General features: G+C 36.4%; 4 protein-coding genes and 2 long non-coding RNA genes across 9 annotated transcripts; 3 read left to right on the plus strand and 3 right to left on the minus strand.

The window, feature by feature from the left end:
* Positions 1–3026: 3026 nt before the first annotated feature.
* On the plus strand, positions 3027–5040 carry LOC124198685 (prenylcysteine oxidase-like). Its single transcript, XM_046594667.1, has 5 exons — positions 3027–3218; positions 3298–3504; positions 3573–3747; positions 3853–4061; positions 4126–5040. Exons 1-5 carry the CDS (start codon positions 3122–3124, stop codon positions 4875–4877), a joined length of 1440 nt encoding a protein of 479 aa, XP_046450623.1. The 5' UTR covers positions 3027–3121; the 3' UTR covers positions 4878–5040.
* Positions 5041–7517: 2477 nt separating this feature from the next.
* LOC124198698 lies at positions 7518–9328 on the plus strand. 4 transcript variants are annotated; one of them, XR_006876672.1, is made up of 5 exons: positions 7518–7679; positions 7766–7945; positions 8183–8374; positions 8655–8941; positions 9008–9328. It is a non-coding gene; the product is annotated as an uncharacterized LOC124198698 (long non-coding RNA). The 4 variants fall into 4 exon arrangements; XR_006876673.1 differs by having other exon boundaries at positions 8183–8349; XR_006876674.1 differs by having other exon boundaries at positions 7766–7918.
* A 651-nt stretch (positions 9329–9979) lies between these two features.
* LOC124198701 lies at positions 9980–11291 on the plus strand. The gene is made up of 4 exons (XR_006876676.1): positions 9980–10114; positions 10206–10323; positions 10416–10492; positions 11102–11291. It is a non-coding gene; the product is annotated as an uncharacterized LOC124198701 (long non-coding RNA).
* A 4440-nt stretch (positions 11292–15731) lies between these two features.
* LOC124198728 (chondroitin proteoglycan 2-like) lies at positions 15732–18278 on the minus strand. The gene is made up of 8 exons (XM_046594746.1): positions 18152–18278; positions 16963–17098; positions 16865–16896; positions 16427–16738; positions 16283–16355; positions 16081–16187; positions 15972–16007; positions 15732–15904 (listed from the first exon to the last, which is right to left on the minus strand). The coding sequence occupies exons 2-8, from the start codon at positions 17012–17014 to the stop codon at positions 15815–15817; spliced, it is 702 nt and encodes a 233-aa protein (XP_046450702.1). The 5' UTR covers positions 17015–17098; positions 18152–18278; the 3' UTR covers positions 15732–15814.
* Positions 18279–18700: 422 nt separating this feature from the next.
* On the minus strand, positions 18701–20125 carry LOC124198735 (protein obstructor-E-like). The gene is made up of 7 exons (XM_046594757.1): positions 19967–20125; positions 19846–19892; positions 19610–19781; positions 19363–19505; positions 19237–19300; positions 19040–19167; positions 18701–18964 (listed from the first exon to the last, which is right to left on the minus strand). Exons 1-7 carry the CDS (start codon positions 20001–20003, stop codon positions 18866–18868), a joined length of 690 nt encoding a protein of 229 aa, XP_046450713.1. The 5' UTR covers positions 20004–20125; the 3' UTR covers positions 18701–18865.
* A 674-nt stretch (positions 20126–20799) lies between these two features.
* LOC124198859 (integumentary mucin C.1-like) lies at positions 20800–23245 on the minus strand. The gene is made up of 12 exons (XM_046594919.1): positions 23094–23245; positions 22965–23008; positions 22800–22898; positions 22643–22718; positions 22338–22552; positions 22140–22209; positions 22024–22071; positions 21879–21931; positions 21731–21803; positions 21397–21644; positions 21201–21299; positions 20800–21126 (listed from the first exon to the last, which is right to left on the minus strand). The coding sequence occupies exons 1-12, from the start codon at positions 23128–23130 to the stop codon at positions 21085–21087; spliced, it is 1104 nt and encodes a 367-aa protein (XP_046450875.1). The 5' UTR covers positions 23131–23245; the 3' UTR covers positions 20800–21084.
* Positions 23246–23936: the final 691 nt, after the last annotated feature.

The raw sequence follows: 23936 nt of genomic DNA on the forward strand, positions 1-23936 counted from the left end.
GTGTTAGAAATCAATTACGTGTGTGTGTGTGTATTTTTATTACATTTTTTCGGGGTGGGGGAAGGGGATTCGTCAAAGACAAAAAGGAGAAGATGAAACAGAAGTTGGATCTATGTGTGCTGTTTATCACGTTTTACCGAGAGAACAATTTTTTTTTTTTTTAGTTTCTTTTCAATTTTCATGTCGATTGTTAATTTATTTCGTAACGCCCGCGCCCACATAAAAATTGCTTTTTTTTTTTACATTCGGGACGGGCGACCAGGAATTGTTTAACAACAAAAAAAGATGGCCAAGACTGTTAAAAAAGAAAAGAAAAAATTCACCCTTTTGTCGGTGATTGTTGTTGTCGCACCGATTTGATTCCCAGTTCAAACCAAACTTTTTCTTCCTTTTCTATTTTTTCTTTTTTTCTTTTGAATTTCATTCATTAATGAATTATAAACTAATTATCGATTTTTTTGTGTCATAATTATTATTACAATTGAATATTGACGTGACTTGATATTTTGATTGATGCCCAGTACCTTATCGCCGAGAGGAAACACAAAAGATTTGAAAAATTTAGAAGAAAGAGAGAGAGAGAGAGAATCAAAGAGAATGGATTTCGTAGTCGGGTGTGGTCCTATTTTTGCTAAATCGTCTTTTTTTTTCTTTCATCGTTGTCGTTTATACGTGACGACGGCGGTTGTAACGCTCAAACAAACAAACAAAACAAAAAAATTCAGAAATTTACCATAAATGGCGTCGTCCCCCAAAAAATCGCCCGATAATTTTGGATAAGGATAGCGGAGAATGTGTGTGTGTGTGTGTGTGTGCTTTAGAGATAATTATTCAAGCCGAGTTTGTTTCATATCAACTCGTGCGAGTGTGTGCCTGTTTCTCCCCTCCCAATGTCACATGAATTTTGATTATTTGTATTTGTGCGGGTGTTTGAGATCTTTCTTCACCGATGTAACACAACGTTGCCAACGCTAATGTGAATTCAACAAGAAAAGGAAAACAGAATTGTGTTTCGTTCGTTTGTTCATTTCTTTTTGGGGGGGTTTAGCATCTTTGCTGCCTCAAAACAAGAATAACAAATGTCCGTGTGCTCCCCTCTTGATATCAAATGTGTTTCTTCATCTCTTTCTCACTGTCTCTATCTTTCAAATTTCCCGCCCATACACAAATATATATGAATTTGAAATCTATATATTTCACACACACACACACACACACACACCTACCCGTGTATAAAAGAAAATTTCGTAACAAAAATGGCCTTCCTTTCTCGACAAAGAAAACAAAAAATCCTCCGCCTATGAAATCCCTCCCTTGATCCCTCCCCAGATATACATTATATATATATATACATTATATCATCGTGTTTTCTCTACTAACCTATCCCCTTCTCTTTTCCTTACAATTTAAAAAAATATTTTCGCCAAGATAAAAAAAATGCGAAAACAAGTGACGACAAAACAATCATCAAGTGTGGTGTAAAAAAAAAGGGAAAGACAAAATTTTCAAAATTCTTCAAATTTGTTCATTTGTAATTCAAACCAAATGAAATATTGTGCTGCTGTGTGTGTAATTTTTCTGTTTGTTTAAGACGATTTTTCTTTTTTTTTTTTTTTTTAATTTTCGAGCCGCGAGCGCGCCGTGTTCTGTTATTATTATATCATCGGTAGTGTGTGTTGTGTTCATTTACATCTTACGACCAATAGTTGGATTTTCTCCCCTCTCTCCTTGTAATTTTTTTTTTGCAAAAAAACAAAACAAAAGAAAACAAAAATGGATTTGCTATTATAGCGCGAGTGTGTGTGTGAAAGAGTGACTGTCTCTAATAATTCTTTTTCGTTGCCCTCGAATGTCACAGCAATCGAACGGCTACCGATTATTGATCATCATGGCGAGAAAACCCCACCCTCCCCACATTATTTTTTTTTTGTCTTCTGTGTGTGTGTGTGATCGTGTTCGAATGTTTGGCCATGTTATAAAATACATTCAAACAGAGTTAAAATAAAATTTCAAAAATTTCAAAAAAATAAGGTAAAAAAATAAAAGAGTTTTTCATTTTATGGAGGGGGGTTGGGGGGTCTCCTGCTGAATGACGGATGACATTTATACGCTAAGGTATTCTTTTTAAAGCATTCTTTCATTCTTACCTGGTATTCCTGACACGTGTTATCGGCATTTCTCTCTCTCTCCCCCCTTGACTATATACTTGTGCGATCCGGTTTGATTTTATTAGTGACGACGAGGAGGTCAATTTCGGAGGGCGGAGGAGGAGACCTTCATGTTCTGTGTGAAGCTATATATAAAAATAGAAGCATTCAACAGAAAAATAAGAGAGCCCCGAACCAAAGTTGCGTATTAGGGAATACCATTTTTATTTTGAATCTTTGCCTTTTTTTAACTGTTGCCACCACACCGAACGTTTCAAACCGGTTAGTTCTTTTTTACCTCCACCTTCATGTATACTTGGGAATTGTATTTCCGCGACATTCTGCAATCTTCCCACACCCCAGCCCTTTGTTTTCTATCCATGGCGTAATTCTTTCTGCTTTGGGATATCTTTCAACGCTCCTTTTTCTTAGATATTTATTCATTTTGATTTGATTTTAAACGTGTTTTTTTGTTGGAGAAGGGGGGTATTGATGAGACGGATCGACGTGCAACATTTGAATCAATTTTGTTCATTACTTTCTACATACTCATACTACCTGCATGTTTTGAAAAAAAAAAAACTGGATTCTTCCTCGTTTTTACCGCGGCCAATGAACTCTTAATTGAAGAAAGAATCGTGATTGCGAAGAGTCCAAATGATTTTGAGATAAATTTTGTTTACCCTACTGGAATGACGTCAGTATTTGTATATTTATGAAATCGACTGTTTTTTCACAAGGTTAATCCTACATGTTACTTTATAATTTATTTCCTTCTCGCCTCTTCCGATCGATTTTTGAAATTGAGTCGTTCACTATGAGCCATCTATCGCTCCAGTTGAGAACAAAAGCTAAGCCCTCTAGCGGCCGTCATTCTAATACTTAGTTTGTCAACAAATGTGGAAGAGTGATAGTGCACTTTTCTTGCGGTTTTTGAAAGAATCCAAGCCGACTCGTTCGTAATTTTTTACGTGATGGCTGGTTCTTCTTTTAGAACGATGATACCTTTGATAATACTACTTTTCATTTGCAAGTCTCATCAAGTGCTAGATCCTAGTCAGCCGAGAATAGGTAAATATTCTGTTGTCTTGTGCTAAAATCGAATGCGATCGATATAATGCACAAACACTGATGGTTACATATTTAATAGCGATTGTTGGTGCTGGAATCAGTGGAACTTCGGCTGCTTACTTTTTAAGTAAAACTCCAGGACTCAACCCTAAAATTGATGTCTATTCCAAAGACCCGGTGGGTGGAAGGATGGCAACTGTCAACATTCAAGGATATGATTTTGAAACTGGAGGATCAGTCTTGCATCCAAGAAATAGATATATGAAACAGTTTGCTGAACAATTTGGTAATCACCATTCAATATTTTAACAAGTAATTCTACTATAATCTGAACACCTGGTTTCCAAACAATAGGGTTCAAGCGCAAGAAGGGTATTAGTGGCAAATTTGGTCTCTATGATGGTTCTCACTTTGTTTACAGTGAAGGAGACTGGAGTGTCATGAATGTAGCCTCCCTGCTCTGGCGTTATGGCTTCAGCCTCTTGAAAGTCAATACATTGGTAGGAGAAATGCTAAATCAATTTGAAAGGTATTGAATATTATTCATGTCAATGTTTAGACTCTAGACACAATTGTAGCTGTTTTTATTTACAGTAGATATCAAGACTAACAATTTTATATTTACACCAAACAGAATCTACAGTTTCCAAGATGATGGGTATGCCTTTTCAAATGTCGCCGATTTGTTATCCGCCATGGATCCGTCGTTCAACTTGATGTTGGAACGTTCTTTGGAAGCAGGTCTAAAACACGCTGGTGTGTCTAATCTATTCATTGAAGAACTGGCAAATGCCATCATGCGAGTAAATTATGGTCAGTCGTCAGATGCCCATCAGTTTGTAGGTATGCCGAGATCTTAATCTAGAAATCAAGAGATTTTAATTGTTCGTTTTTTATTATGTATTAGGAAGTGTGTCTTTAGCTGGAGCGGAAACTGGATTGTGGTCACTTCATGGCGGTAACAAAAAGATTCCGCACGCCTTACTTAATGCTTCGGGAGCGAGTTTTCACAATGAAGAAGTAGAGGCCATCCATTTGAACTCGGATGGAAGATTCAGCCTTCGCTTTAAGGAAAATGATGAAATGCCATTGTACGACGCTGTAATATTGGCTACTCCTGTGACGAATGACACGTCAATGTTTGGGTTCGAAAATTTTCCACGCCAATTTCATTTTCCTGGTCGCTTTCACCAGACAGTTTGCACCATGGTTCAAGGAGATGTCAACCACGAAACGTTTCAGTTTGCTGATTCCAGTTCAGTCATAGATGATATCTTCACTACCAATCGCACACTTTTCTTCAATTCACTAGCCAGGAATTATCCAGTCGACATTGATGATGGTGCTGAAAATGCTCCGTCAGTATGGAAAGTGTTCTCTAACGAGCCTCTTTCGAAAAGGGAACTCGATATACTATTCTCCACCATCAATGAAACATTCGTCATCAAATGGAAAGCTTATCCGGAATATGACGGGACAACATCTACTGGAAATTTCACGTTGCATCCGGGTCTGTATCATATCAATGCAATTGAGTTCGCAGCATCGGCTATGGAAATGGGAATCATCGGAGCCAGAAATGTAGCACTGCTGGCAGCTAGTCATCTTGGTGTCGACGTACAGGATCGTAAGACGCAAAGTTTTCACATTGAGTTGTAAACACTCAGAAAGTTTTTCTTGTAAACATTTCTCGGCAAATTGGAAAAAGATTCAAATGAGATGTAAAATATATTCTTTGTAGAAACTAGTAAACAAAATTCCCTTGTAGAAGCAGGTTTCTACTTTTCATAATAACTTAAAAAAATACAAAATTAAAAACATCGCTGCAATTTTTGTATTTCTTTTAAATTGAAAATTTGTTTTGCTTGCACATCACCAAGGTTTCACGTTTCATTTCTAAATAGTAGTTGCCTTATTGGTAAGTTTAAATTAAATTTTTAATTAATTACACGACATGTCGATACCGAAAAGAACGCAACCTGATCTCTGATTGACTGGCGCCAGTACGTTGCCTACCACACGTTCCTTTATTTTGGTTACATTGTGATTTTTCAGCAGCCCAATCGAACTTTAGCTGCGTGACGATAAAGAAAGTCTAAAACCCAAATCCCAATAACTTATCTCTTATTCTGTCTCTTGGTTTGTGATTCTTTTTTCTGTATAAAGAGTAAACATTACAAAAAAACAGTCTACCGGAACCTGAGCATTAATAAAGATAAGAAGGTGTGCTGAAGTGTTTTGTTAATCATAGAGATTCTATAGACTTGTCAGTTCATCTCGGGTTTCTTTATTCAAGATTCTAACACAATTTTATTTTTAAATTAGTCGTTAAGCCCAGCCGGTTATAATGCTGAACAGTGAACATTTTATATTCACACTTCACAGTCGAACTTTTGCCGCTTTGGCTGATTGGCTCTTAGCAGGGATGCCAGATGCAGACGTTTTTAATTGCAAAACGGAAAATGGCAATGTTGCGCTTTGAGCGTTACTTTCAAGATGGCTGCGGTAAAAGTCTATTTTACCCGACCAACTTCTTACTTTACTTTACTTATCTAATTCACTTTACTTTACTTAATCTAGAAAAGTAACTAAGCGGGAATGAGCCCGAGCGTAGCGAGGAAATACAGGGGTTTTGGGTGGGTATAATAAAGTATAATAAAGCATCAAACCATACTTCATTATACTTTACTATACTATAACCAAAAACAACTATATTTTTACGGTATGCTCGGGCTTATTCCCGCTTAGTTACTTATCTAGATTAAGTAAAGCAAAGTGAATTAGATAGGTAAAGTAAAAATACCACTTACTTTATTTACTTAAAGGTAATCCAATTGCCGCAATACAAAACGAACTTAACAGCACAACTCTATGTCCCTTATTAAGGAATCAACATGATTTCTTCGTAAAAGCAAATCCCAAATTCTGCAGTTAAGATGGCGAGTTTTTGGTTTCACGAACAATCTGTGATACACTTCTGAGTCGTTATTAGCTACAAAAAGTCTAGTCAAAATACGCCCATCTAATTCCTGAGATGTTGCACTACCACCGTCAAAAATCAAACTAATTCAGGTGTCGTCTGCTACGGAAATTCTCAGACGTTGCATGCATCACAATTTGAGCCATACTTATACTTTGAATATTAAAATTTTATTTGATAAGTTTTCCACGCAACACATGATAAACTTAAATATGAAAGTAAATTTTTTATCAATGTGCAGTGTTTGGCAATGAATCGCAGTAAGAATGTTTTTTTGTGGGGGGGAGACCCCCCCAACCCCCCCTTTTTTTTTATTTTTATCCAAATTGTCCCCCAAAAGCCCACCATTTCAACTTACGCTTTTTACGCTAAATGATTTGTTAACGAAAACAGCCAACAAACATCGAAATTTTTCAGCCATATTATACTTATTATAACCTAACCTAACCTAACCTAACCTAACCTACTATACTTTACTTTATCTTATAAGTATACATGAAACGTCAAAATCATAATAAAGTAAAGTAAAGTAAAGTATCTTCATCATGATATAATATAGTAAAGTTCCATGACCTTTATATGAATAATAAAGTATAGTAATATAAAGTAACAACTTGATTGCCACTTACAAGTTGTTATTAATACAGTAAAGTTTATAATGATTTGATGCTACTTTCATCGATCGTGGATTTGAACCACCAACCATTATGTTAGAATTCTAGTGCTATGCCACAGCGCTAATCGACACTTCCTCGATACGCAAAATGTTTTAATAACATTTACAGTTATATCATAATAAAGTGAACTGTAATAATTTGAATAAAGCTGTATTTATATGGCACAATGAACTTCATAATAAAGTAGGATAAAACAATATAACGTTAAAATAAAAAGTAAAGTAAATCTTGATTGACCCTTACTTTAAAATAAAAAAAAATTTAATTTATATATTTCACCTGATCTCGGATTTGAACCACTGTGCCATGAATTTGTAATCCAGTGCTATACCACAGTGCTAACCGACATTGCTTCGATGTGAAAATAAATAAAATAAATAATATTTCACTATTATGTATTAATTATGAATTTTTGGCAACAGTGTTTTAATAATATTGACAGGATGCCAGTCTGCTACACGGTAGGGAAAAGAGAGGTTGTACGTGAAATTTCTTGTATTTAAGTAAAGTGAAGTAAAGTAAAGTGAAGTGAAGTGAAGTAAAGTGTAAATTAAGTGAGTGTGTAGTCATAATTGAGAATTAAGGAAAAAATTAAGTATAATAAAGTAAAAATAAAGTAGAATTAAGTAAGGTTTTGGTCGGCTAAAATAGACTTTAACCGCCTAATATTTATACTTGGCAATTCCATCTGATCATGTGGCCTGAAACTGCTGTATATTTTCCCAAAATGTCGTCTCTTGCTGCAAGTCCCGGCTGTGCGTTTCGTCTCATGTAGAAATACTCCACAACAGTAAAAGTGATCATGTTAGTCTTACCCCTAAAGTTACACATTTATTTATTTGATGACCTTGTTTCTGATTATAATCAAGTTTTTATTTTTCAATTAACAGTGTGGTGAAGTCTGAGCTTCTTCATTGCAGTCCAATGCGCTGTGATGTGCAATTTGTTACAGCCAGCTGGCGAAAAGGGTTCCTCTTGCAGGCTTGCTATCTGTACCGTTTTTAGCTTTCGTCACATTCAGAAACACTTCCGAACAATTTAAAGTAATTGAGTTGATCAACTTTTTGACAGTGAGTACCACAGTGAGGATACACATTTTATTTGTTGATAACTAGCTCTTCGCTTTATATCTGTTGACTTTTCATTTAAGACTGTTTTAAAAGCTTGCCAACTGTTGATTCCTTTGTAAAGTTTGTAAAAGTAATTCTTAGAGATTGCTTAGTTTAACTATGCTTCTATTATTTTCTTATGTTTACACACCACTTTGTTTTCTGATAGTAATTTAATTTTGTTTTTCCTTCCCCAAGTAGGATTAGCAGCCTCTTGAGGTTGAGCCTTTTTTTTTGCAGTCCAATGTGTACATGAATTTTGTGCAGAGCCAGCTAGTGAACGGTGTGGTCAGCTGTTGCATGCAGACGGTGGTGCTGGTGTCGTTCGTTCATTTAACTATGGACCGTTCAGTCGTTCGTTTATCGTAAGAAATCGATCACTTGTCGTAGGTGTGTAAAATTGTGTCCACCAGGTGTCAAAGTAGGTTATAGCATTTAGTTCTTGATGTCGAAGAAAGGTGACATCTTATTTTGTTTAAGTTTAAGAGTTTAAACTTTTTTTGATGAAACATCACAGAAATTCCCTTGCTTTTAACAAGGTGAAATGAAATCTTGATGATTTTTGATCATCTTCTTGATTTCCTTTTCTCTAGTTTAGTGTACATTTCAAGTAAATCATTATTGGTATCTTTTTTACATTTAAAATTTTTATTGTTCTTTTGCTTTGTAGATTTCCATGGTCAGTTTTATGTTTGAGCTGTTTATGGTGTTGCTGTATGGGGTACAGTGGTTTTGCAGACATTTTCCAGTTGAGAGATGCGCTGAAATTGAGCTTGTGCAGACTTGCAGTTGAACATCATACTTTAATGAGTCATTTGCAGTCATTGCATTTAATGTGTCCATGCAGTATATGCAGCGTTACGCAAAATAGTCTATGTTGGCTGATGGCTGTTGGGCTTATTTTATCGGCAGCATTTTGCCGACATGTCGTCTCTTGCTACCTGTACCGCTGTTGAGGTAATGCTTAATGTACAGTCTCATTTAATTATTGGCTTTAAGTTAATGTCTCCGTTTTCATTTCAGTTGATTCGTTTGCCGCCGTTCCTTAGACTCAATCCACCGGTGAAACTAAGAAGACGTTGCTGAAATTCAAGATTGATCAATAAATTATATAATAAATTACAAGTGCATATCTGGGCTCCCTTTTTCAGTGGCCCCGTTTCCCTAACTAACCAACGCCCGCCAGTGGTCACTCACTCGCTGCAACAATCAGGAGGAAGGGAGATGTCTGGTCGAACGGGGACTTGCAATGCGCATGATTCGATGAAATCTGTTGGAGGGTCATGAGTCTAAGCCGGAAGCCTACTATGATGCATTGCTCTCTTAAAAACTGTTCCTCGGCTCTCTTCGCTCTTTTTTCCGATTTCTCTCAACCATGGCCGGGTAATCTCCCTGGTTCAGTCAATCAATGCAGTGTCTCCCCCCGCTTTGATTGGCTGTGTATTGAACCGGGCGGTCAGTTTAATAAACAATTCTACATAAATGTTGCTATTAATATTGATGATTCTGTTAAATGTAATGAAAAACGTATGCTGTACGAAGAAATAACTATAAATAATTTATATAGTTTATTTTCCTTCATTGATTTTCGTCGATTTTAACCATACATTTTACAATTCATTCATTTGTTTATTGAACTTAGCCCGCTCGATTGCGACCGCACGAGGAAGTTAGACTTGATAAGTCACTTTGGCATGTTGCATCTTTAGATTTTTCTACTAATTTACACTCTGATTTTTTCCTAGGTGTACATTCTATGATTCTATGATGGACTTCGTTTTACTGGTTGCCTTTATTTCGTGATTTCAAGTATGAAATTGAGCTTTGCATGTCATGTAGGTTTATCTCGACCTAGTTTTTTATGTTTATAGCCCTATCATCAACTTATTTTTTTCAAATTCTACATGCATCCTAGTTTCTAGGATTTATTCTAGATGAAATCCCACACCAGGTGCCACTGCAGTAGTGCAGTTTAATAACAACAATGACTGCTATCTGCCTAGTGCACGGTTAGTTGACTGTCTTTCACGTTTCGATGCAGTATAAATAAGTGAACTATTAAACATTTCAAAAAGTTTGTTAAGTAGCAAAATGTGGTAAAGCAGATTAAGTGTGAAACCAACATTATAGGTATTCTGCTTAGTTGATTTAACAATTTGTATTTTTTTATTTCCTTAACTTGCAATCTCACACTTATCAATTCTTTTGATTTTTGAAACAGTGAGATCCTTGTGAATGGAAAATAGCATGATCCAGGCTGTTCTTCAATTGCAAAGAAAGAGAATCATGATCGAAACGAATGGAAAATATCCAACTAGAATTCTCTTCAAATTCGTGGTGTAAGTTTTACTGTAAGTTGTAGGCCCTACAGTAAAGTAAAGTACTAAAGTTTATACTAATTCCTTTTACTTCTTCTTTTGATCATGATCAGAATTTTGGAAAATATTCTTTCCAGAGAATAACACCTTAAAAGAAAGAACTGTGGCTGTGATAATGTAGCAGTATTGTGTGAGTATTAGGTGTATTATTACCCGTTTTTGTTTGTTATGATTGTTTCTTATTTTAGTATAAGTCTCAATTTAGCTAGAGCAGAGATCCTTTTCATTTTGCTGTTTAAAATTTTAAACATCTCTTGTTTACTAGGCTAGACGATGGCTTAGATCGTTTTTCATCAGTCAGAAAAAACAGTAGTTTCACTGTTTCAGTTACTTTTACTATACGCAATTCTATAGACATTTATCGTCAGTTAATTTTTAGATAATTTTGTGTACTGACCGTAAGCCACAAAGCTTATTGCATTGTTAGACTTTGGTAATTTGCTTGTCTACTTTCGGATTTAAAAGGAGTTAGTACTTCATTTAGTACTTATTAGACGCCCAAAAGAACTAACAGCCGAATATGAAATTCGGCCAAAATCGTGATTTTTCCTGAACTATAGGATATGGCATAAGACAACAATAAGTGCATATTCGTGATTTGCTGATTTGATTCAATATTTTGAAGTGCTCTCCATTGTTTTTGTTGACTTGTTTCTCTACGCCTCATAAAAGCATCATGCTTGTTATTGATTATGATTGTTCTTGTTATTGATCAAATCCTACTTAAATCTCTTTTTAGGTGAATCTGTCGCCGCCATTCCACAGCACAGACTGACCCATTGGGATGGTGAAACTGACGAGAAAACGCTGAAATTCAAGAAAATTATGTTGATGTAGATAAATGACAAGTGCATATCTGGGCTCCCTTCTTTTCTGTGGCCCCGTTTCCCTAACTAACCACTAACCAACGCCCGCCGGTGGTCACTCACCCGCTGTGAAACCAGGAGGAGGGGAGGGCTCTGGTCGAACGGGGACTTGGAAGGCGCATGATCCGACGAAAACTTTTAGAGGGTCATGAGTCTAACCCGGAAGCCTAGTAGTGACTAATCGCTCCCCAGTAAAACTTGCCTCGCACTCTTCTCTCCTCTTCCATTTCCAGGTAATCTCCCTGGATCTACGCCGACACTGCATGTGTGAGTTTTGGCAAGCAATCCGCCACCCAATTTGACAAAAAGTGATAGTTTGTTTTCATGGAAATTGCGTCAGACGGTTTAAAAATTTCTAGTTCAACAATCTCATGTAGAAATTTGCATCTAGTCTACTGGTGCACTTTGCGATTCTTTAAGCTTGATTAATTTAGGTGATGTGTTAAAAGCAATTGTGGGTAGCTTAAAAATTGAACTAATTCGCTGTTTCAGAATATTTTGAAGATAGATCACAAGAAAATCTAAAAACAACAAAGTGATCTAAAACCAAAATATTCAGAAAAAGTTAGATCAATTTTTTAGCTACCCACAATTGCTTTTAACACATCACCTAAATTAATCAAGCTTAAAGAATCACAATTTGCACCAGTAGACTAGATGCAAATTTCTACATGAGATTATTGAACTAGAAATTTTTTAACCGTCTGACGCAATTTCCTTGAAAACAAACTACCACTTTTTGTCAAATTGGGTGGCGGATTGCTTGCTAAAAAGCCTCGCACAAAAAAAACTGTCTTGAACCGGACGCTCTGTTTAATGAATTGTTTATTTTGTTTGTGTTCCAGAATAAATATAGTTGACACAATATTTATATATAATGACATCTAATTTATTTATATATATAGATGGTTATAGATATACAACAATTGTGTGGTTTAATGTTGGAGATTGTGGGGTTTGAGGAATGGATGTAAGTGGATGTGGGATTTGATGTTGGTGTTTATGGGGTTTGAGGAATGGATGTGTAAGTGAGGAAGGTTATATAGGTTAACAACAGATTTTATCACTAATTCATTAAAAACACACCTCACTTCTTTTAGTAAATGATAATCAAATATCCCACCCCAACTCCCTCCTCATTCCCCAATCGCGGACATGTTTTTATTTGTTTGACATGAACCTCCCCGTATTAATTTTTTTTTGTTCCTTCTCAATATATAAAAGGTAAACTGCATAGACACAAATAGCAATTAAACACAATGCTGGATGCAGATATCTTTCACCGCCATAGGCTGCAACAACACACCACATTGGACAGGAACAGCAACTTGATGCAGATATCTTTCACCACCATAGGCTGCAACAACACGCCACATTGGACAGCAACACCACTGCTATGTTAACATGAACCTAAAACCAAAGTAAAATTAATCTTCAGCATCATTGGAAATGCTTTGTGAAATAAAAAAAAAATGCTACATTATATCACTTCAAATATTCAACCCAAATATTATATGGCAATATTAACTTACACCTATCGTTGAAACTCAAATTTACATGAAACTAGATGACTCATGTAAGATTTAAATACAAAATTAATTTAAACTTTAAAGAATACTCTAAAGTGGAACAAATAAACAAAACCTCTTTCAGTATCTGCCTTTCTTGCTTACAACAAACTCCCCTTTAAAAAATCCATAACAAAACACATGACTGAAGGAAATAGCTGTTGACTTGACGAAATCCCAAAACGTTAAAACTAACCAATGAATGCAAAGCTTAATCACATTTTAATTGTAAAATCTAAACTGTATGAGATTGTCACCTTCAAATGGTGTATGTGTTCATGATGTTCACAGCAAAGGTAAATGTGACTGCCATGCGGCCTGCACGATTGGATGGAAGCCCTAGATTGGATGGCTTCAGTTCCTTTTATTAAGAGGAGCCTGCAATCAAACATTACAACTGTTACGATTCAAATGTATTTCAATCAGTTTAATTGTTAATTTTACCATTGAACACACAGAATGTTACTCAGCTTCTCGACGTGGTGGACAGCATGGTTTCCAAGTCTTTCAGCATCAAAATTCGTCTACAAATAAAAAATGAAATTAAACACTTTCAGGCCACTTTCACTGCACATGAATAGAATTTAATCGAATAAATTATACCAAGAATAATAGCAAGCTTACGAAGCGCCAAACCGAACCAACTACAACCCATCACAAATTCTAAAAAATGCCTAACAAGTAGCAATCAAGCTAATTAATAAGCTAATGTTATCAAAACCCCAAACAAATAAAAATGGCGACTCGTTCTCTCAGAACCCATGATTCAACTTAACAAAGAACCAAGAAGGTAGGGGCTAAAGGGCTAGCCTACGCCCAACAACTGAAGACAAACCTGGCCACCAGATGTCATCTTCAGTGTCTCAGGCTCTCAGCCAACAACAATAACAATTTTTAAAAAATTATCACGACTAAATCCATCAAGGGAACTTCACAATTTCATGATTGCCATATGGGTGGACCAATTTACCAAACGTCAATCGTTCGTCAATCACTTCAATCAGGCTCTGAGCAGAGCGACTGATTTGGCAGTGGAGGACACGGAACCAACTGCAATTTACTTTGATTTCATCTCCGCTCAACGCCTTCTAGAGGTGAGCAGCTTCTGGGTTGCTACTCTCGTCCACCATCTTCGCTCAATTTTAGATTACAAGTAATTCGTATCCTGGGTGTCAGGGCACACGAAATAGCGTTAACGGGATGAATTCTTCCTGCACTGTTTTTTGGCATAACAAAATTTACGTTGACGAAGAATTCTTCGATGATTTTTTTTTTTCAGTTTTGCAAACAAAAAATAATTGTGTACAGTAAAAGTTACTGAAACAGTGAAACTAATGTTTTTAGAACGCTGAAAACAATCTAAGCAATCGTAATGCCATCTAGCGTTGTAAACAAGAAATGTTTAAAATTAACAGTAAAATGAAAAGGATCCCTGCTCTAGCTGGCTCTAGCTAATCGAGACTTACTAAAATTACTAAAATTAGAAACAAAAATAATAACAAGCAGAAAAATATTTAAAAAAAAATGACACTCACGCAATATTGTTACGCAAGATTGTTGAAGATCGCAACCGCAGTTCTTTCCTTTAAAGGCGTCATTCCCTGGACAGAATATTTTCCATAGTTCTGATCAGACCTAAAGGAGAAATAAAAGGAATTAGTATAAAGTTAAACTTTACAATAAAACATACACCACGTCTATGCAGGGAATTTTAGTTGGATATTTTGAATTTGTCTCAGTCTAAATTCACTTAGTTTACAACTGCTAATAGAAGAACAGTCTCTTAGAAATTGAGGAATTTTTAAAACTACAAAGTATTAAATCAAAACTAAGCAGAATATCGTAAATGTAGGATACAGATGATAGATGGTCTGCATTCTTCTTTTCTTCAGGTTCAATTTAAAAACTCACTTTAACTGAGCCAAATAATTTTAATTCTTTAAAATTCATTTAGATATTTTAATTACAGGCCTACTGCTATTAATCATTTTAAAAAATTAACTGTTAATTAATATTTTCATTTGAATTTACCTTCAGCAAAATTCTTAACATTTCTAACCAAATTTGCATTTGCATCAAGCAGTGCATCTGCCAGATCTAGCTTTGCTCATGGAAACAAACTTACCAAGAATGACAAATTTATGCCAGAAACCTGTTATAGGTAATTGGGATTTTTTGTATATGAATATAAAGGAAAAGGCCAAAGCAGGTAACAGTTTGGTAGATCATGTAGTTATAATACGTAAGCAATTATTTCTTAAAATCCATTTACTTTTGGTGCATTTCTGGGCTGTTTCCATTCCAACCACGCGTAATCAGTTGGGACCACGTTTATGAATCTGGTATCAACGGGGCAAAAGAAAAACAAGGGAATTTTTTGGAAAGTTCACTACGATAACACAATTCATTTGCTGAAACTATTAAATACGTTGAATGTAATTAAAAAGCCCCACAAACACTTCGAACGTCCGTCGTGAACTTTGAAAGCCGCAGACGAACTTTATTAGATTAGTCTTTGCTTCAACGGTTCAACCTGATAAAAGATTCAGATTTCAGAAGCATATTCGCAACGACCAACTCCGAATTCGAAAATAGTGTAGCAGACGATCAAAAACATGGCGTACAAGTTTTTTTTTTTTTTTTTTTTGCTTTCCAGAGGAGAACGATGGACATAAATCATTTTCCAATTATGAGACAGGAAGACAGGGCACAGGGAATCTTTGCTACGTAAAACACGGTAAAATGCAAAATGTTTTCTAAAAAAAAAAAGTTTAAATTAGGGTTTTCCAAATTCAAAATTAAAGAGAATCCATTCGTTCTCCCCAACCACAAGTCCACAATAGGCAGAATAAATAAAAATTAAACCAGTTATAATAACGTTTTTTAAAAAACTTCTCGACACCATGCACAGGCAGGTTTTAAAAAAAAATCCATAGCGTGTAGATAAAATGTATTTTTCATAGTTCAGCATTATAAATGAAGTTGCAATTTATCGTGGTTTAAAAAAAAACGACTTCGTCAAAATGCATTTGGTATTTTGCAATCAACGTTATTCGGCCAATCACAAATATTGAGAAGAGCGTTGTAGTAAAGTCCCGCGGGACAATCCTGGTGGATGAAAAAATTGCCAATTAGTATTCAACATAGACAACAACAACAAAAATAAGTGGCTTACATTAAGAATAGGTGTTCCATCTTGACAAATATAGAACTGTGAGAAAATTTGATTTTTCATATAATTGACTTTAATAACATACTGGTAATTTAATAATTCAATCTAGTACCTGAGAGCAGGAGTAAGGACTGGAAAAATAACCGTTTGATTCTGGACACTCAAACGGTCCTGGTGTGATACGTGGTGGTGTGGTACGTGGAGTCACTGTAGTCGTGGCTATAGTAAATCATAAGAAAGCATGAATATGTTAGTATACGTGAAAGAAACGCAAAGTAAAATTTATGGAAGCTTTTCAGTTATCTCAAACTCACTTGGACAAATAATCATTCCTGGTGCGGCGCATGAAGACAAGGATGCGTCAAAAATACCTCCGTCCGGACAAGTCTTATGTACATATCAAACAAAGGTAGATATTCGTTAATTTTTCGAAAGAAGTAATGTGAAATGGAACTTACATCTTTCATAGCGACACCATTGGTGCAAACGTAGTAATTTGAATCACAGGCTCCTTCTTTGACAGGGAAATTTCCGTTAGGAGAAGGGCAAGTAAATGGTACGCGGTCTCCGCAATCCACCAGTTCTTTATAATTGCATCCGGAATATTGCAGGTCAAACAATAGGTCGTCTCGACACTGATACAAGTGAGTGGGAGTGCCTCCCGCACTGCAGATGTAGTACAAGTTGCATTGGGTTTCGTGGGGAGCGACGTAAAGTCCATCGGGACATTGGTAGTCGGATTCACCTAAATCGATATCTCTTGCTTCCACCTTTTACAAAAAATAGGAAGTGACATGTAATTATGAAGTAAACGACATCTGGCTCTGATGTACACACATATAAATATACTTTAAAACAGAAATTCAAACTCGAATTCAAAATTAAATAAAAATTACCCTTAGTCCTGCGGCAGAAATGAACTGCAAACCTGAATTCAGAGGAAACTAAATTATTTAGGAAAATAGAACAATTATAAAACATATTGATTTAGTACCGTGGGAAACCAATAATGCCAATAGAATTGTTGACTTGATTGTTGACTTCATCTTACAATTGTCTTTGACTGGACTGCAAAGTTGGTTGCTTGAACAACGAATGCCTTTTACTTCTTCTTTCCAAAGGAAAAAAATCTGAATACAACGGACACGAAATTCGTTACTTTATATAGTAGAAGTTTCTCTGGTTTATCGAATTGGGATCGCTTATCAAAACATCGTATGATCTCAATTACGTGTGACGCAAGATCACCTCTAAGCTTTATTGGAGAACGTGAAATAAAATCCGTGGGTGGGTATGAGATTTTAAAGAATTAACAAATGGAGTGGGTGTAGGTGTATGGTGTACTACGTATACATCAATCTTTTAGATAGACACTACACGTACGACACAGGGGATTTTTTTCATTAATCAATGTTTCATTATGTAGTGATGAAACGGGAGTTCATATTTCCCCTTCGAAAAACAATCTATGAACCTCATCAAAGTACACAATTATTATCTCGTCTTATTTGCTTAGCTTAGCTGAGGTAATCGACTGTTTCAATTATAACCATAAACTTGTCTACAAGGAGAATGGAGAACACAGCTTCCCAAATATATTATTATTGATCGCCTCTTCTCTTTAGTAAATGTCAACTGTGATGTCAAAGCTTTTTTAATGCCACATTGGTGTGCTGAGTTTTTGAACGAAAAACCTTATCACAACGCATCAAGTACACATCAGCATAAGGTAATCAGAAAAGTTCAATCGATTTTCACCGTGTGTCGGCCTTCTTTAGTTGTGTCTAAAACTGTGACTAGTAAAGGTCAGTATAATTCCGGTTTGTGACATCTTACCAAACAGAGAGGCGAAAATAGTGACGTAAGATTTATTTAAAACAAAATAAAAATATAAAAAAAAAGATGCAATTTTTTGGGTTTATATACTTATGTTAATTTTTCCATTATTTTAGTATGTTTTGTATTTGAGAAATTTTTTTAAATTGTAACTGTTTACGTTTTTGCTTAATTTGTGAATTGAACTAACAGCACAACGATCATTACTATCTAGGTCTCGGCCTCTCCACCATTGCGATGAAGTTGTCTTCGACAACATGCATATCAAACGAACTTGGCCCAGTCCTCGTTCGATGCTTAAAAGTTCTACACTTAGAATGCTAGTAAAATAAAATAGGATATATTACCTCAATCTAAACGTCACTACATTGTACATTCTCGATTCCACGTGCTGGAAGTTTACCATTAATAACAGATACAGAATTCCAGAGGCATCTTCGCAAATCGCAATGGCCAACACTTAACTCGAAACTGATGTAGCAGACGAATAAAACATCCCGAAAAATGTTTCACGCTATCCAGAGGGGAACGATGGATAAAAATAATTTACCAATTATGAGACAGTAAATCCTTACTACGCTAAAATCCAAAATATTTCCTAAAAAATAAATTTGCGAAATAAATTATAAACCCAAATACTCATAATATCAATGCAGAGAACTCAATATTCCAGAGACATAAATTTTTATTAACGGAAAAAATCATATCAATGTCCAGTCCACGTTGTTGCCGATATTCAAAATGTAAGAGAATCGTCCATTCGTTCTCCTCAACCAATCGCAATACAAAATAAATAAAAAATTAAACTGAGTAATCAGGAAAAAAAAACTAAAAAAAAAAAACGGAGAAATGACGTTAAAAGTTAAAGTTAAAAATACAGACATGATCGTATTCGGTTCATGTGTTTATCTCGTTTATTAAGACGTTATTGAAACAACATGTTTTCGATGACGTATTTTTTTCACACACAAAATTCCATTAAATTCGATGACTTTTAAATGGAGCGCATCTCACTGAGTCAGATTTAATGTCACGGCTAAAATCATTTAGTGCTATTCTAGTTATATCTTGCCTGACGAAGTCGGCAAATTGCAATTCACGTTCGATGGCCAATCGCATATATCAAGCGGGGCGTTGTAATAAAGTCCTGCAGCACATTCCTGCGGAGAATGAAAAAAAATCAGTTTAGAATATGACAAACGTAAAGCAAAGAAAAAGAAAAAAAGAAAATTTACGAATAGGAAGGCCGTTCCGTCCACACAGACGTAGTATTGAGAGCACGAATAAGGACTTGGGAAATTTCCACTTGGTGCCGGACATTCAAACAATCCAGGGGCGGTAGGCACGGCGGGTGTTGTCGTTGCTGTTCAAATTAAAAATCAAGAAAGAGTTTTACAAAAATAAGGCATTCTATAAAATAGAAATAACTCACTCGGGCAAGCAGTTGCAACACATGCTGATGAAGCGGCGTCGAAAATGTCTCCGTTCGGACATTCCTTTAATTTAGCCAGGTCCAGGTTATAATTAGTCGTTCACATTAATCAAGTTAAAAGCTAACCTGTAATTCGGCAACGTCGTTGGTGCAAACATAGTATCGCGAATCACATGTTCCATCTCGGATTGGGAATTTTCCATTGGGAGACGGACAAGTAAAAGGTGCTAGGCGATCACCGCATTCAGTTTGATCTTTGAAATTGCAACCTATTAAACGATAAAACGATTGAATAATTATTTTATGTGACAGGCTTATTATACAACGGCGAAATCTATATCAAAATGTACATAGGCGATATATTATTAGTTACCATAGTATTTGAGATCAAACAATAGGTCGTCTCGACACTGATACAAGTGAGTGGGAGTGCCACCGGAAGCGCAAATGTAGTACAACTCGCATTGCGTTTGGTGCGGGGCTACGAAAAGTCCTTCGGGGCATTGGTAATCGGACTCTCCCAAATCGATATCTCTTTCGTCTGCCTGTGGCAATAAAATCAATAGCAATAATATCGACGTAAAAGAAACAATTTCATCGATTAATTACCCGCAATCTTGACGACGTGACGGTTGTCGCGAAAAGTGCCAGGAAACCTGAGTGATAGGTTTAATGTAAATATGGTTACCGAGGAAGAAAATAGAACTTGATCCAATCTCATAATATTTACCGTAGAGTGCCAGCATTACCACAAGTGTCGATTTCATTTTTACGTAACTGCGCTGTTAAGCAAAAATACAAAAGGAACTGGTGCTGATCTCAATGCTGAAATGTTCTCGCTCTTATTGCTAATCGGACGCAATGAAAACAGGAGGACAGAAGCTTCGCTATTTAAATGTTACATGACAGTGGGTGTTTATGTCTTATCAAACAGGTTTATCGTCTCTTATACACACGCTCATGCATAATAAATGAATTGTGTGGGACAGAATTATTTCTCAAGTGCATTTTGTATGATAACGCTTTTGGTTAAGCTTATGTAAGTGGGCGGAACTGAGCCAACGTCATGTCAGTGCTACTTATTTCAAAATGTTGCCGATTATTTTACCATGATCCCAGCATCAGTTGGGAAAAGAATTTGAATACTTTATCGTTTTGACTATTAGCCTACTTCAAAACCTAGTTGAATTTATTTATTTTAAAATGCCGTGGCGTACGTGCATTATCGTATACTGGTTGTCTAAACCTTTTGATATTGTGAAAAATCATTTAACCTTGCAACAGCTATGCTGTGCTCAAGTTTCATCCGGACAACATAGAGATAATCCAGTTTAAATCTTTTTGTACATACGTCGTGTCTGTGTGAAATACGGCGGTCGCCCCTTTGCTGCACTGTGTATTCCTTTTTTCTTCATATCTCCCGCCAGTTAATCGCAGCAAGAATGACCTTTATTGTTGATTTAGATTGCATAATAATATTTATAGATATTGCGCCACTGAATAAATAGAAGAACTACACTGTCATCGTTATAAAACTAAGCTCTTTTGCATACTCGAGAGGCCTTGGGAAATACGAAGATGCGTGTATAATAATCCTTGAAAAGGTTTTATTACAGCAATATAGTATATAGCAGTTTCATATTCAATATTTTCATGGACGTAAAATGACACAGTCATATATAAGTAACAGCAGTTGCAACAAATTATAACTTGATTATTTGACGTTGACAATAATATAAGATTATTGGGGGAATGCGGACTGATGTATAAGCAGCTTTGATTTAATTGTGCACACGAAAATCTTTATGACGTTAGGTAGGCACCAACCACTCTGGAAATGTTGGTCTTCTACAGCGAAGGCCCACCAGTCACCCCGACGTATTGCAAATCCTGTGAGGTTATGAAACCAAAAAAATTGATTGGGTAAATTTGAGTCTTGATTCAATTTAAAATCGATAGCATACCTGGAAAAACTGGACGGGGTCGAAATAACAACCGGGTACGTTAATAGGATCCTCGCAGTATTCAGTTGAAGGATTAAACACTTGGCCAGCCGGGCAACTCTGCGTGTCACAAAAAAAGATAATTGAAGTACGTGAGTCAAATTTGGTTCAAATAGCTGGTGCATGTTCGTGTGCAATATGTGTGACAATAACTTACTGCTACAATGTAATTGCTGCCCGAACAGACGTAATACAAAGTACAGCTTCCTGGATACGGGTAGTGCCCAGTTCCGGGGCACACAAAAGGTGGTTTGGTGGTTGTTGGAGTCGTAGTGGTGGTGGTTGTGCGTGTTGTTGTTGTTGTTGGAGTTGTCGTCGTTGGCGTTGTTGTTGTTGTCCTTGTTGTCGTCGTCGTCGGTGTTGTTGTGGTCGGTGTGGTAGTTGGCGTCGTTGCTTTTGTTGTGGCTGTTTTATTCAGTTAAAGAAAGGAGTCAACCGTTATTAACTTTCTTGTCTAAAGTTAAATGATTATTTCTAGTAATTGTATTTACTTCGGCATGAAGCGTTTTCTTCCGCAACGCAGTTGTTGGTGGCCGGATCGAAGACAGAAGTTCCAGGACAGTTCTGCGAATAATCAAGAATCGTTACTAAAAACCAGCCCTATATATTTTTCTTCTAGAATTGATGTGTCCTTATTACCTGTAGGTAAGCTGTACCTCCGACGCATGAGTAGTAGCTATTGCCGCACGTTCCTTTGACATAAAAATGTGAATATTAGTTGCTAATTGGTTGGACAAAATTCAAAAAGAAAATGCATGTGATCCATTGGCGACTTGCTATATACCTGGCACTGGGAAAAAGCCATCGGGACTTGGGCATTTGAATTCTGGCTCTGTAAATCAATACAAAAAATTAATTAGTATAAAGACGCAATAGAAGGCGCAAATAAATAAATCTTACTGCATGAAGCTTGCTCCACAGATGTGCATATCAAAGTAACTGGATCGAAAATGCTTTCGCCGGGACACGTCTAATTTAATAAGAAAAATGTTAGTCTACAATTATAGATCGTTCGATCGAGTAATTAATGAATTTATATTAGACTGAGGTATAGACCATTGAGGTTGAGTAATTATAATTGAGAAATTAAAAACTTACAGATACGTAAGGTGAGCCAGAGACGCACACATAATAATCGGGCCCACATGCACCAGGGATGGGGAAGAACCCCTCGTTGGTTGGGCAAGTAAAAGTAGGACCTGCAGGGGTCGTTGTTATAACGGTGTTGGTCGGACCCTTAGTAGTAGTAGTTGAAGCAGTGAAAGTAGTAGCCCTGGTCGTCGTGGGAGCAACGGTAGTCGTCGTGACTGTATCTGAAACGATTACGTTGAATTGTCTTGACATTAATAAGTGGTTTCATTACTATGTGACTTATATAACAGATGGATGATCGAAATACTAACTGCGACACGAGGCAACGTCGTAAGAAACGCATTTCGAGATAAGCGGATCGAAAACATTGTTAGTTCCTGGGCATGTCTAAATGGAACATTATTTTCAATATTAACAAATTAGAATCATCAGAAAATTAAAAAAATTATTCTGGAATTAATGTGTTACCTGTGGGTATGCTACCCCACCGACACAGGCGTAGTAATTCGCTGTGCATTGACCATCGATGCCGTAGAACCCGTCGGCTGCCGGACAAGTGAAACGTTCCTATAAAAGCCATTGCACGAATTAATGAAAACATCTTGATCAACATAGCATCAAGCCCACGTATACCTGATTCCTGGCTAATGAAAAGCCACTAATTTCCAAAAGGCAACCTGAATAAAAAGCATACGCGCAGCGGGGAAATGGTCAAATTTTAGAATTGAATGTTTTTCCCATTGAAAACAGTAAACTACTTACATTGCAGAAGCGCCAGAGCGAAGAGTGATTTCAGCATTCTGAAGAATTGATTTCTTGATGGGCGACTGTTACTCGGATTGAGTTAACGACGGAAGGTCATATATATTGCGAGCTGTCCTTATCGTCTCAAAGCTGTCACTGGCCGTCGGCATAAAATTGTATTATCTCACCCTGACAAGTCTGATCCCCCCCTTATCAATGGAAATAACAAATAGAGTAAAAAACATTTTTGATGTCGGCCAAGTCATCATCCTAATGCATGTTTATTCATCGTGAGAGAGGCGCAATCCGATCCGATCGTCCCATGTAGTTACTACCTCACGCGTGGACATGACTGGGCGGCATCGACATCCTTGACAACAGCAGCTTTTCTTTAATCCCATCAGCATGTTTTGCTGCAGTTCTCGTCTCGTATAGTAACAACCGGTAACATTCGTATCACGCTTGTTAATCAAATCAAAGGTCGTGAGTCACGCTTCATTTGAGGAAAGTTATACAAAAAAAGTATGCCTGATACAAATGCAAGAGGCAAGTAGGGAACTGTAAATACAAAATTGTTTGTCACGCTGCTGGTCTCTGCGTGAAAAAAAAACAACAAACAAACAGCGCGGTCATCACGATTTCATTTTCAAATAACATGAACTTTTGGAATCGATGAACAAATATTTAATTTCGATTTCAAAATGTTGGACAACAAAATCCGGGTGTATCTTAAAACATCATGGAAGGGAAATTCCCAAGGGTTTAATTTAGACCTGACTATAGGATTGTTTGTTGAAACGATTAGAAATACCAGCAGCATTTCGAACTGTACAAATATGAATTGTACCGATATCAAGGTCA

Source organism: Daphnia pulex, chromosome 1 (genome assembly GCF_021134715.1).
Source record: "Daphnia pulex isolate KAP4 chromosome 1, ASM2113471v1".
NCBI classification, from domain to species: Eukaryota; Metazoa; Arthropoda; class Branchiopoda; order Diplostraca; family Daphniidae; genus Daphnia; species Daphnia pulex.